The 13,843-nt window shown below is 37.6% G+C and overlaps 2 protein-coding genes across 5 annotated transcripts in view; one reads left to right on the forward strand and one right to left on the reverse strand.

Moving 5' to 3' along the window:
• Nucleotides 1-1,187: 1,187 nt before the first annotated feature.
• LOC113680772 (uncharacterized) lies at nucleotides 1,188-7,312 on the reverse strand. The gene is made up of 9 exons (XM_027197815.2): nucleotides 6,979-7,312; nucleotides 5,748-5,880; nucleotides 5,235-5,294; nucleotides 5,022-5,089; nucleotides 3,877-3,955; nucleotides 3,391-3,446; nucleotides 3,067-3,139; nucleotides 2,359-2,482; nucleotides 1,188-1,835 (listed from the first exon to the last, which is right to left on the reverse strand). Exons 1-9 carry the CDS (start codon nucleotides 7,192-7,194, stop codon nucleotides 1,610-1,612), a joined length of 1,035 nt encoding a protein of 344 aa, XP_027053616.2. The 5' UTR covers nucleotides 7,195-7,312; the 3' UTR covers nucleotides 1,188-1,609.
• A 570-nt stretch (nucleotides 7,313-7,882) lies between these two features.
• LOC113680814 (patatin-like phospholipase domain-containing protein 7) overlaps nucleotides 7,883-13,843 on the forward strand; it is a 43,448-nt gene continuing 37,487 nt past the window's right edge. For 2 of the 4 annotated variants that reach the window (XM_089203810.1, XM_089203812.1), the window contains exons 1-6: nucleotides 7,941-8,053; nucleotides 8,127-8,205; nucleotides 8,299-8,390; nucleotides 10,564-10,649; nucleotides 13,137-13,218; nucleotides 13,449-13,507. In XM_089203810.1, the coding sequence (XP_089059936.1) occupies nucleotides 7,979-8,053; nucleotides 8,127-8,205; nucleotides 8,299-8,390; nucleotides 10,564-10,649; nucleotides 13,137-13,218; nucleotides 13,449-13,507 (473 nt within the window). In that variant the 5' untranslated portion in view covers nucleotides 7,941-7,978. Of the gene's footprint in view, nucleotides 8,054-8,126; nucleotides 8,206-8,298; nucleotides 8,391-10,563; nucleotides 10,650-11,908; nucleotides 12,252-13,136; nucleotides 13,219-13,448; nucleotides 13,508-13,843 lie in introns of those variants that run through there. The other 2 variants (XM_089203809.1, XM_089203813.1) reach the window with 2 other exon arrangements.

Below are 13,843 nucleotides of genomic sequence, written 5' to 3' on the forward strand. Positions count from 1 at the left end.
AAAGACAATTTTAGAAAAAAGAAACGTAAAGTAGTCAGGTTAAATTCAAATCAGAAGTTACGATGCGTTACTCTATTTGTAACTGCAACACTCTAATAAGGAAATATCCTCCCATGTTGTAACTGTCTCACATCTGTAGCTTGAGCGATAACCAGACGTCTATCTGGACGCAATCAGCTCAAAACTGTTTACATATCTTTTTCATCCAAGCTTTGTTGTAAATTGCAGTAAAACCCAGGCGAAACGTTAACCGGATTTAATAAAAACTGGAGCACGGTTATGGAATTTCTAGCCTTCTGATTAGCTGAACGGAGCCTTGTTATGAGCTTGTAACCAAGCTCAAAGCTCATAACCTAGCCCCGACAAACATGGTCAATGAATTCGTCAGCGAAGATCGTTTGTCGTAAGAAATTAATTTATGCTATCAATTCCTATTTAGATTATTTACTCTTAATTATAACTTTTGTGCACTACGAAAAACTCGAGTTTGTTAATTTCAATTAATTTATTTAATTATCTTTTATAAATAAAAAGAGACCTACAGGCTAAACTACGTACGTGTAGGAGTCGGTAAGTGTAAAACCGACCGGCGATGGGAATAATATTTAAAATAACAGGAGCCATAAAAGGTCACTGTGTGTAAACCGCACAACCTCGTTCCCATGGCCTTTCCCTTACTTGGGCCGCCACCCCTTAGTAAGGGGAAAGGCCATGGGAACGAGGTTATAAACCGCACAAACAACGATAAAAGATAATTAAAATGTGACTGAAATTAACTTATTCAGAGAACGAAAGGTTGTGTGCGAGAGAAACAGAAGATTTCGAACGACAGCAGCGCCAACCTGAAGAAAATTTAGCCTCCGGGGAGCAAACTTTCTCGCGCGGTGGAGGAGGTGTAGGAGTAATTTTACAAAATCATCCCCCACAACCAGGGAAGGCTTGCTCACAAGCTTATTGTGAAGGATCAGCTAACCCTAAGTTCGACCTATTCTTGGTCTAGTCATCATTGATGGAAGCAGATCACCGCACTGAGTCTGTTCGGGTTACAAGCCAAACTAAGATACCCTCTCCCCTTCGCAACTGTAAGCAATCAAACTTCACCAAGTTTTGATGGATTCCTTCCTTGCTCCCCGCCCACCTCCATTCGTGCATTGGGGAATATTAAAAAGAGTATCGCGCCGTGGGGTTACCTTCTAGGAGTTTAATTCCGTTTTCTTACAAAAATTTTCTTTGTTGCAAAGTCTTTACTATCAATTCTGAGCAAATGTCACGGTAAAAAAAAAATGTAAATTAAAGAACGGAAAGTATAATAAAGTACTTGGAAATATTTCTCGTTAAACATCAGTTTACTTATCTATTTAAGACAATCTGCAAAACAGGCTTAATATTTCTCTGATTGCATGATTGACTTTTTTAATCAAAGAATATTGCAAAAACAAAATAAAACAAAACAAAAGAGCGACAACAAAAGGTCTAACATCTAATTAAGCGCATAAATAGAGTCATTAATGCTGGCGACCTGAGTATAATGCAATGTTGTTCGTTCGAAACTAATAGGGGAATATTTCATGAGATTTGCTCAGTGCCAAAATGATTGATAAATCGGCTTTCACTTGGCAGGAACATAATGAAACTCAGGATGGATCTCAAAATGGCTCGGGAGACGTCGATGGGGCTGCATGAACAGTGCGCTCTTGTTTGTGATGAAGTCTTCGGTGGCATTCATGGAACGTCGTTTGGAGTTCTTGCTCCTCGTCAGGGTTGGGCATTTAACTGCTTGTTTGTCTTTTGACAGCTTTTGGCGAATGTGATCGCTAATCGCATTTCGACCAGCCCTGAGAGAGATAAAAATAAAAGCAAAAATCCTAAGAAAGGTTCAGCATAGAATCGTGCGGATGGTAAAGCAGCTGTCAGGAGGCCTGAAGAATTGATAAACCATAGACCAGAAACCTCATCAGGAATGGAGTGCGTAGCTGTTTGTGTCGCTGCGGGGGTGGGGGAGGGGAAACGGGGGGTGGAGGAATGTTTGGGGGACCATCTGGTTTTCAGGGGGAACGGAGGGAGAATCGGTCGTCACCAACAGAGTAAAGGGTCGGATTAAAGAAAGTCCATTGCCAGTTCATTGCCACTGAGGGAGGGGGGGGGGGGTCATAAGAATGTTACAGAGCTAATGGGGGATCAGTACATGTCATCGTGGCATCGTATGTTTCGTGTTCGATTTCATCCTTTTCATCCTGTGTAGTCACCTTCCCCTCTGACATGCACATTCTCAAACTGAAGACGACTCGGCTTCTAAACTTTTGTCTAGAACTGGGTGTCCGATGGGCTTTCCTTTTCAGGTCTCCTAACCAAACCTACCTGGATAACTCTGCCGTCCTGTTCTTGTCGATACAGTTCGGCAATTTGCAAGATTTTTGATCCATCTCCCAATCCTGACGGTTTCTTTTCAGCTTGTTAAGAAACCTGAATACAACATCGCGATCTGAAAGGTAAAAAGGCAAGGCCATTGCAAGGATCTCCAAATTTGAAATTTTTTCTTCGTCCTCAGAGCTTCCTGATCATTTTCTTGGTTTTCGTATAAAAGGTCTAGTGATGCCGCCCTAGGCCAGAATTCAAGGCTCTTAGCAGGGTGAGGGTGTCGCAAGTGGGTGTAGCGAGCCCTTACACTTTCAGCGAGCCAAGTTTGAGACTGAATTGAAAAATTGTCTCAGCTTTCTGTGTTTTTGCCTCAGTAGATTTTATTCCGATTCGCGCTTAGCTGAAACTGAACACGAGCCGCCCAAATGCTGAACCAATCGAAATCAATAAGGGTCCACTTGCTTTGGCGTTTCAATTTAAAACGCTAACGGGGCCTCATTTGTTAATTGATTTATAAATAAAATTCTTGAAGAAAAAAAAACCGCGAGGCGACCGTTATCCTTCGAGTTAGCTGCCAAGGAAGGCTAAGTATTGCAGCACGGTTATTATAATCGTCGCTATTCCACCCGTAAAAAAAGATGAGAAAAATAAAACCAACAAACAAACGGCAAAAAAAAAAAGAAATAAATAAAGAAAATCAGTCATCACCTGTCTCATCTTGAAACTTTAGCCACTGGTGTATGGCAGGTATCGCCTCTGGGCGAACAACGTGTGCAAAGTTCTGCGGAAAATTCTTTTTATTAGTATTATCATTATCAGATTATCATTTTTAATGTTGCAACCATTGTCATTATCATTTTCATTATTATTGCTATAATCATTTTTTAAAGCGTTACTGATAAATTAATTAGCGAAATATTAAACCAGCAGCATCAAACCTTGTCTAATAAAACGAATGAAGGTTTAAGAATTAAATAAGATTTTAAAATTCAAAACAAAAAAGACAACAGAGCGTAATGATTAATCGTTTACCCTTCCCATGTATCCGATATCTCCAGCGTCTAAACAACTCTCTATAATGTTTTTTTCTAAAAATAAGGAAAGAGATAACGTGACATAAAATGTATATCACGTATATATGCTTGTGAGCTCGAGTGGTATAATATGAAACGTCAAGACAATATCAACTGATATTCTTGATCGATATTGATACTCTTTTCAGTAGAAATATCCAATAGAGGCTCTACTGTTTCATACTCAAGCCAGCGTTCAGGCGAGTTTTTATCACACTTAGCAGCGACATAGTTGGACTTGAAAAGCGTAGAACGGATTTGGCATGGTGAGGAACGAGGACGAGAATTTGATATGGGAACCACTAGCTTAACCTTTTCAAAAAGATCGTTTTTTTTGCCAAAAAAATAACTTTGCCTACAGCTTGTGTTGCTTAGCCACTAGAATCACCCTCCTGACGATGAAAGAAAGAAGACTTAATTCATCGTTAATTTGGTCAAGTCTTACCTTTTGTGGGTGCTCTGGAGACTAGAGAATCATACTCGTTTCCTGCGTCTTTAGAAATACACAGAGGTCGCATCGTGCGCTGGAAAATAATACACATGTTAACCCCGGTTTCGATAAAAATTATAAGATAAGGCAATGGAAGGCAGGAGTTGTTGACTAAATTTACGTTCTCATAATTTTTTTTTTATTGTTGTGATAGGCGTGGTTGACTAATGGTTACTGCGCTGTAATCCGGTGGGATATTTACGTCCTGTTCCTGGACAAGACACTTTGCGCTTTCAGTGCCTCTCCACAGTTCAGAGTATCAATGCATGAGTACCAACCGATTTCTAGGGAACCACGAAAACACAAATGCTAGAGGATAGTAATACAAATGCTAGAGGATTGAATCTCATCTGGAGGAAAGAAAAGCATCCCTGTGAGTATGGAAGCGACCTTCTCAGTAGTGAACACAACTAACTGAAAAAATTCAGACCTGTAGGGGATTTTAACGCATGACATCTGAGATACCGGTGCAGGAAAAGTATCCCTAGTCGCTTACAGTCAAGTTTTATGAAACTTGAACCGGTAAAAACTTCGGCCAGATGAGCCTATGTGCTCACAAGGTGACTTTTACTACCAACAATAATGATAATGTCGGAGGGCCTAACACAATCAGTGGTCTTAAGCAACCCGAGTTCCAACGGCAATAACTGCGCTTTAATTCAACCAACCACCTGGAAAACCATTCTCGAAGCAGTTCAGACTAAAGGGCCTCAGAAGCCAAAACTTTCGAAAATCTCTTGTTTTCCAATTTCAAATTACAACTTTTCTCTTCCTCTGCCCCTTTGTAGGGGTAGAGGAAGAGTCACGTCAAAGAACTCTAACCTTGGCATGGGAAAACTGACGTGGACATTTTTCGCTTGCTTTTGCTGTTTGTTTTCACGGAGTTTAGTTGGTTGTTTTTCATTTTCATTCGCGCAAATTTGTTACCCCTTTTTTCGGAATTTTAAGAAGATTCAGAGTTACTTATTTTCTACGGAGTTTGGACGCTAGCCTCTTTTTTTCTTTAGCCAGAAGTATCTCTAAAGTTAAAGCTAATATTTATGATGAGAAATTAAAGTCAGCAATTGTATGTTTTTATTTAGAATTATAACACCACTCACCCTGCGAGGGCAACGGCGTTCCTCGTTTAGTTTGTCCTGTAGGCCAGCTCTTTGAAGAAGCCTATGTCCTATAAAATAAAGCGTTGTTACCAAACCGAAAGTGATATTTTTAAATTTGCGGAAATGATTTTTTCTGAATTTCGCTTCTTAAGTAGGAAGGTGAGGTAATTCTATAACAACAATACAATAGCCTTTTTCAGGTTCTGATCTTACTTGGAAGACGACAAGGAGGAATAGGCCCAACTTCCTCACAAAGCTCTTGCTTATCCAAATCTGAGAAAAAAAATGAAACTGATACGTTGATGTAATCAGTGCACAACGAGATGTCAGAAGCGATGTTCACACTGTGATAACCAGGTTAGTGAAAACTTAGTTTAATTAAAAGAATTGACCTGTGATAATGTTTATCTCAACCAAATAATCCCCCCAATCAAAAGAATGCCAGAGAATACACAAGAATGCTAAGTTTTGTCACAGCTTGAAAGTTGAACTCGGGTTTCCGATCCTCTTTAATAACCTGAAGACGGGTGCAACATATTTAAGGGCGGGAGTCGAGAGTTAAAGGGGCACAAAATTACGGGAGGCGGGAGACTCTGACCCCCTATCCCCCCCTCCCCCCCCCCTCCCCTACAACATAACAGATCATCAACCAGAAGTTTACAAAGGTTGTTAAACTACTGCAGAGAACGCGTTTTAATCTTTCATCCAAAAGAGAAGCACACTTACCAAAACTGCCAACATAGTCGTCGTAAAATCGTTCCTTGGTTTCCAAGACTGCCAAATTCAGGAAAGCTTCGTCTGCGTCCGAAGTTTTAGGGCCCGTTAGTGGTCTTGAAGGAATGCGCCAGTTGAGAAAATTCTATGTAATTAACAAATAGATTGTGATCTGTTCTGTTGCAAGGCACGCAGAAAGAAGTGTAGAGAGAAACAAATACCAGAGTAAGCTCTTAGTTGTTTATTGGAAGGGCGGCCGATGTAATTTCTGAGGCTTGATTCAGTACGATGACCGAAGAAGACCATGATGAGCTATCCGCGATGAACTTCAGCACGATTGCAGTCGCTCTGACACCGTCATGATTAGTATGAACTTAAACAGTTATGCCCGGTCTGGCTATATTTTTCATTATTCCTGTTTTGTTCTGTTTCAGTTGTTTTTTAAGTATTATATATACTACACGAGTGTTAGCTGTGTTTGATTTTTATAACCGTACGTAAGCTTGCAATCTAACTGAGTGTGAAAACCTTCAAAACTCGAACTGTCCATTTCAGATTTTACGATAAAATAACATCAATTACGGCGCCTGTTTATAAACTGTTGTTTGGTTCTTCTCTTGCTATTTCCCGGCTTCCTTATTCCAAAATTTCACTTTCAGTGAGTGAAAAAAAGCTAGAGAGAAGTCCGGAAAATGGTTGGACTTAGCACATAATTTGGCACATGGCGTTACAGCTTTAGTTGCCTTGCTCCATGTTCTGTACTCTGATAGAGCACGCTGTTTCAACCAATGACAGCGCGCGCTATATCCGAACTTTATTATAAATGATAGTAGAGTATTGGAAAGTGTATCTGTTTTTATTAAGTTTTCATACGAAAATATTCCCACCACTTTTTCGACGTAAGGCTTTCAGAGTTCTGACTAAAACTGAGTATAACGCCCTCCTCAATTATGATATTTAGTTTTAAGTATCTCAAGATTTCATTGGAAATTTGGAAATGTTTTTTGTTTGCCGCTGAGACGCATTCATTAAAAAAATACTCAGGTATCTAGCCAAGGTTTTAGGATGAATTAAAATTCCTGCCTTATAGTCGTTATGGATAAAGAATAGCACACGTATACTGGGAAGGTAATTCAATTTTCTTTTTTACTGCCACCGGAGGCGTGAAAGTTTCTTATTACGTCTGTTTGTGATTCAGTTCCATGGTTTTAACAAAGAGTGATTATTAAATTGGTCAACAAACCTGAGATGGATGTGGTCGGTTTCTTCTTGTGGCAGAACAAGGTCTGGGCAGCGCTGGTTTTCCTTCTTTTTTGGCGAAGTCGATAACGTAAGACGTGATTGCACTGTTCATATCATCACTTTTTCTGCTACTAGGATAGATATGCGCCGAAGAATCGTGGACCTTTTTCCGCTGCTGGGCAACGAAACGTCCGGGGGGATTAAGCAACGCCGTCATTTTGGTGATAGCGGAAGGAATTAGAGTTTATGTCCTGGCTTTTGTACTAGCGGCATGGTCTCACTGCAATTAATCTTTGCGCATAATTATTGCTTTTTACAAAGGCGTCATAATATATTAAGTTTACGTCATCAGTTCGATTTTTCATTGTATAATTAGCTGGCGGATTCCATTTTTCAGCATTTCTGTCCAGTTTTAGGTCGCAGAAGACGTCAAAATGCTGATAGAAAAACGAGAGACTTAAAAGTGGTACTCATGCCGTTGGCAAGTGAATCACTTATCCTCTTTACAATATTTTGACGCCGCGCCCACCGTGATTTGTAACCGAAGAGACACGGGAAATAGAATATACCTGCTGGTTTATGAGGAAAAAAATTTAAAATTCGCTTATTTTACAGAAATTTTCCAAACTGTGGGCCATATTGGGCAAAAAAAACGTCGTCAGCCGTGTGTCTATATCCTTAGAAATCATAGGCAACTGCCTATCACACAGTGTGATACTTATTTGCGGTGAATGAAAACAGATTATATTTTTTCCTAGTTGTGAAACGACTGAACATTTACCGAGAAAATACGTGTTAGGGCACTTCACGTAAGATATGTCAGAAAAAGAAGAGAATTATGTTTTAAATTCATAATTGTATGCTTACTTTCAAAGAAGTCAACCACGCGCATATGCCGCGTTCAGACCGCGCATACACAACGTGGCAAGTAGCATATAAGCCCGCGAACGCAAAAAAGCCAGCGGTTAATGTCATGGCAGTAAACATTACCTTACTGTACTATGGATTCAGTAAGAATGGCGACTACCTCCTTGGTTGAAAAGTTTCGTGAAATTCAACTATTTCCCGAAGTTTCGGTCAGTTAAAGTGTTTATTAGATATTATAATTGTGTATCAGCACAGTAATGGTGTTTAAATTTGTTGTTTCAGGTTAATCTAGTCATAGGAATTGTATTTATTACTGCAGTCATCATTGCTTTTTATTGTATCAAGACATATAGAAGAAGAGGTGAGTACTTCACATAGCCTTTTTTTTTACCTTTTCTCGAAGTTTTGTTCGATTTCGAACTTCCTCTTATTTTTTCCTTTTTCTCTCTGGTAGTTGAAGTCCCAAATGAAGTTCCGATGAATCAAGAGCCGAGATTTCGCAAACGCGATAAGATGATATTTTACGGCAAAAAATATCTGCGCAAGGTTTGGATGACTATATCTTGTATCATTAACATACTGATTAACTTGAAAACATCTATGGAGGCTCACTATTAATTATATTGTTGTTTATTTAGCGTGCAGTCTCGGGCTTCGTTTAGTTGTTTGCCATCTCGAGAGCCAATCGGCTTTGCTGATCATGTTATGTTATTCTCTTAACACAAAAATCATCAATTGACTTGTACTCTCCGGGGAATGCCTGTTTGGGTAAAAACAGCTTTTGTTCTCTAAGAATACTTTATTAAGAGTTGCGTTGGCCGTCTCCTTTTTCATTTTGGTGGCTGGCTGCACGTACAGCACCAGTGTGAGAACCAGACGGAAAGCATAGTATACCCTTTTAATGAGGATAAATACCAACAAATATTAAATAAAGAAACATGTAAGTTTCCTTCGCGATCAAATCTTAAGGTTTCGCTTTCACCCACACTTTTAGTGCTTTTGTTTATGGAATGAGAAATTGGTGGATGCATGCAGTGAGCACATTTTGCTCTCTAAACCTACTATGTTAGTTGACGTCAGGTAGTGATACAAGTTACCTGATTTTACTGAAAGTGATGTGAAATCCATCCTCCAATAAAAACTTCCCGAAAGAATTAGTGGCAAGCCTAAATAGTCATTTCATGTGGCTGTTAAGAACTTGGTTTTACATGTACCATACGTGCCGTCATTTCTGTAAATATACCACTTGGTAGTAATATACCACTTGGTAAAAATGAAACAATGATGTGTCAAGTAACGAGTCTCCAAGGCCTTGTCTCAGTCAGTAAACACCCCAAAGCAGCATGACCTCCAGATAATCAAAGATAGATTAAGCTGTTTGACTGGGCTCTTACAGAAGGAATAAAAAGTAGTTATCTAACATTAATTGATACAAATTGACCACCTTCCTCATAATCATGAAAATATCAATGATAAAATATGTATGACTTTTATACAAAACCAAATAAATTTTTTAGGACTCACTGTCCTGATCAGATCAGTTTAATTTCAGAGAGTGTTATTTAACTATGCCCATAATATTCTCATTTGCACAGATTTTTTACATTTTTATAAGGTTCAATAATAGGGTTCATTAACTCTGTAAACCCTAAGAGTGATCTGTTTCTTAATTCTCTATACAGCAATAGTGCTGAATCATTCATTACAATTGTGAAAATAAAAGAGAAGCTTGGATTGTTTAACAAATTTTCGTTGTCAGTCCTAGAGGAAATGTATGAAGAAGACCTGATAGAAGGGTTAAAGGCTTCCTAAATTCTCTCTTAAATATGTTTTTACATTCTCATACCTGTTTGTGCTTCCTGATCCCATTACATGTAAAACAGGGTAATTAAGTATTATCAACTGAGTTGAAAATGTAAATTGGCCACCCAAAAGAGTTTTAAAACTGACACTGAAGAAATGTAAAATGGTTTCCGTGTTTACATAGCCTGATGCAAACACGTGGGAGGTTGGGAGAACATGAGATAAGTGTAGGAAACCACGACATGAAGTGGAGTGGTTTCCAGCTTATTGAGTGTTCTCCCAACCTCCCAAGTGTTTACATCAGGCTATGTAAACACAGAAACCATTTTACATTTCTTTTATAAAATAACTAATGAAAGAGCCTCTTCTTGCAATGAAGGAAAGTGACGTGCTTGTTGTTGTTGTTCATTTGGCTTTTTGGCCGTTTCTTAAATACTGGGAAAATTAAACTCCAAAGAAAAAATTAGGAAAATCTTCTTCTTCCATTACTGTACTCAAAACAAACTTAAAGAAACTGAGTTACTGCTAAATAAATAGCAGGGAGAACTCCACAAGAAGATTCAGTATGAAAACCGTGTTTACATACACTCATGTAAAATGGTTTTTATGGCCAATCAGAGCACACATACTATTTGAATTATTTTATAATTCAAGAGTTAGCCCTTTTTCAGGGCATACAGGGGCCAAGTTACGTTATCAACTTAGTTGATAATATTAAATTACCCTGTTATACTCTCTCGTTGATGCAGCTCTACAGTTTCTTTAGAAAGTTACCCTGTTTATCCATTACATGTAAGTTACACTGTGGAGACTGGATAGAGATCCCAGGTAAAAGTTGTTGTTCAATCAAGATACTGTATCGCTATCAGGAGTTAATATTACAGTGTGTGATTATGTTGATTTGTTTTTGTAACAGGTGAAACAGCTCTCACAACCACAAGATGGTGGATATAGAAGGACTATAAGAAAAAGACAAAAAGTCATGTTTAACTTTGGAAAAGAGTAAGAACAGAAGTTATAATTTAAGTAATTATTTTTATTTTCACTCAACACCTTTTATCTACAGTGTATATAATACAAGTATTGGTGTAATGATCATATTATTCCCAGTCTGACCTGTTGAGAGAAAGACCCCTTGCATGCTTATAAAATTTTCTGACCAACACAGTGATTATGAATTTTCTCTTTTCCTTTTTTGATCCTATTTGGTTCATTTGATAGGAACCTTTTCTAGTTACACCCTTAATCAGTTCTTATGACTACTGAAGGAGGTGTGGAAAGGGAAAGGGAGGATGTTTTCACCCCTCAAGAAGAGCAATTTATTTCTAAGGGTTGCCTTAGAGTAAAATCGGTTAATTTGGTTTATAATTTTTCCACCAACAAATAAATATTGAAATATAATCTAACCATATCTGAAGCTCATCCTAACTTTTTAAAATGATATGGTGTTGTCTAGCTGTAGGAAGGTTAAGGACTACTTCTGAAAAAAATGTAATATTTCTTGAATTCAGAGGTACAGTGCATGATGTTTCGGGTGTAAGTTTTGTGTATTACTTAACTCTTGTCAGAGTCTCCCTTTTTTAACGAGTCACCAACACATTTTTTTTTTCAAAGTGAATGTGATTCAATAACCATTTCAATGCTGTATTGGAGCAAAGTTATCAGCTCTATTAATTTTATTGATTTGTTTGTTTTTAACATAATGGAGGAAACAAATTAAGAACAAGAAAAACAACATCTTATTGCATGAGTGAGGATGGACAACATTCTCAAATTTTCCCTTTATATTTATATTAAAGAAAGGTGATCACTTGTAATGGCATATTTAATTAGGCCCTGTTCTTTCAGTTGTTCTGCTCAGAACAGTGTTCCCTTATAGGTGTTTGCTGCTTCAAGATATAATAATTAATGAATTTTATGAATGGGCAGCTAAAACACACATGTTACTCTTAATGTCTGTCTGATGAGAAATCCCATAAACTTTTTCTCAAAATTATTTTTCAGTTCCCATGTTACCTGAGAAAACTAAACTTTTACTACAAAACCAAATTTGATGAAAATTTTATAGGATGTGTTTAACTAGTTCTTTTTTGGATGCACTTGACTACTAGATTTAGATATTCCAACTGCTGGTTGTTAGGGGTGGGGTTTTTATGGTGTTTAAAGAATATTAGAAGCCTTTACCAGTTGTTGAGAATGTAGCACCTGCTGTATTGTGTAAACTTACCTTTATGTGCAAAATGTTGGAGCTTAATGCAATTAATTATTGATCACCCATCAACCAGCTGTCCACAAGCTTACTTGCTCAAAGATTTCCTTACATGCTGAATCTGGGTTTCAGAAACAAATCTTTGGTTGCTATTTTGCAACCTTTGTAATTTGAAATCAAGGACATTTGCAGTGCTGCATTGAAACAGCATTCTGGTTACTACTATAGACAGTTGTGTTTGCACCTTTGAAAATTAGACTACCAGTCATGTAGAAAAGTGGCAAATCTAGCTGTGTCTGTGAGTCCATGGAATCAATTCCAGATTTCACCTGGGATCTCTTTAGTACTTGCTTGGACTTTAATGTATTTGAAACATGTGTTACATGGCCCTTTAGGTAAGGAGGGAACAGTTTTAAGTAACAATACTTTAGTTGTGGCCTTATCTTTTAAGCATTTACCTTATATTTAGTTTTAAGAGGCAGCTGCTCTCTTCAGAGCTGAAAATGAATTTAGGGCTAATGAAGGATAACCCTGCTCTGAGGCTGTTTCTTGCAAAAATTCCTAACAGACATTTAATTTTTAAAATGCATAAGTTGTACTACTCTTCATTTATGGAATAACATCATATACTCTGTGTACTTACTGTGCATTATCCTTAAAATATTATTTTAATCAATATGACTAATCAACCGACTGGTATTTAAATCATTTTAAGACAATATCTAAAACACATGGAGTGTAGTGGACTGAGCTGGTACTGTGTGTTTTTTCTTGTGATAATCAAATGATTGGGTCCCTATTACCTGGAGATTTATGGTATTATATTCATCCTGCAATTTGATATAAGGGTTACTGTTCCTTTAACTCTGTGATTTTCATTGAGTTATAGATAATTTTCCTCAGTCTGTTAAAATTTGCTTTACATCTTGTTCTTTGAAAAGTTTATACTTACATTTTCTTGAAAACGATGTCTAATCTCTTCTTTTATGGTGCTGAATTTAGGTGAAAGGGTCTCATAAAATAATGACAGTTTTTTTTGTTTTCTCTGCAAACAAACAATTTAAATCTACATAAATTAAAGCAATTTAAATCTACATTGTGTTCTGTAGCTCTGAACATTGCATTTGTGCCACGAAGTAGTATGTTCGGTCAGGTTATGAAAAGTTTTCTCAAAAAGTTTACGATAAATGTTTTGAAGAAAAAATACATGCAATAGGAACTTTGTATGTATGCGTGAGGCATGGGTAGTATTCCTGCTTAGTCTCCCATTTCATTTTCAGGCTTTTAAGGTTCGACAATAATGAGCCTGGAAGGCAACTTAAACAGCCACCAGCAGCATTCCTGGAAGCTGACTTGGCTGAGGTGAGACCTGAGAACCCCTTTTTTTGAAAACCTTCAAATCAGGATTTCTAAAATTGATGAATTGCCTTCCTATGTGACAGAATATATACAGAATGTGTATGTGCAATGGAATGTTACTAGTTGTAGGAGTCAGTCCTCATCATGTAGCTAATCTGTGAACAAGTATGTGTAAAACCTGAAGGGTGTTCATGTGTATTTTTGATTACTTTTTTTGTTGTTTTTACACGTAGGTTGATATCAATGAACCTCGTCTTCCCCCAGAGGTTGTGTACATGCTGAAGAGCGTAAGGTAAATTCTACCATCCTAAACCTTCTATTCCCTCAATGTTTAGGTCCAAGGTTTCTAAGGAACCTTTTTGCAATAACGAAAGATTGTTTCACTTGAGTTGAGAATCTTTAATAGCCTACTGAAGGTATATGGAAGAGGAATTGAGTTACAGCTTTGCCATAATCTTGCTTACAGTTAAGTTGTTGTCATCCACAATGTATGTGCTTTCTAGAAGGGAAGAGAATAATGGAGTTTAATTTAAAGCTTACATTATGCTGAAAAGACTGACTTGGTGTGTTGCAATTAAATGAAAACACATGCAGCACACACTTTGACAACTACATTCACAAACCTCAT

This window comes from Pocillopora damicornis, chromosome 4 (assembly GCF_964200805.1).
Source record: "Pocillopora damicornis chromosome 4, jaPocDami1.2, whole genome shotgun sequence".
In the NCBI taxonomy this organism is placed as follows: Eukaryota; Metazoa; Cnidaria; class Anthozoa; order Scleractinia; family Pocilloporidae; genus Pocillopora; species Pocillopora damicornis.

What these genes read in the sequence shown, in the direction of transcription:
- LOC113680772 (XM_027197815.2), bottom strand. Translation starts at nt 7,194, where the DNA reads ATGACGGCGTTGCTTAATCCCCCCGGACGTTTCGTTGCCCAGCAGCGG. An exon ending in ACCGACCACATCCATCTCAG is followed by an intron (nt 5,881 to 6,978) that starts GTTTGTTGACCA and finishes TTAATTACATAG; the next exon opens with AATTTTCTCAACTGGCGCAT. An exon ending in AGGACGGCAGAGTTATCCAG is followed by an intron (nt 1,836 to 2,358) that starts GTAGGTTTGGTT and finishes TATCTCTCTCAG; the next exon opens with GGCTGGTCGAAATGCGATTA.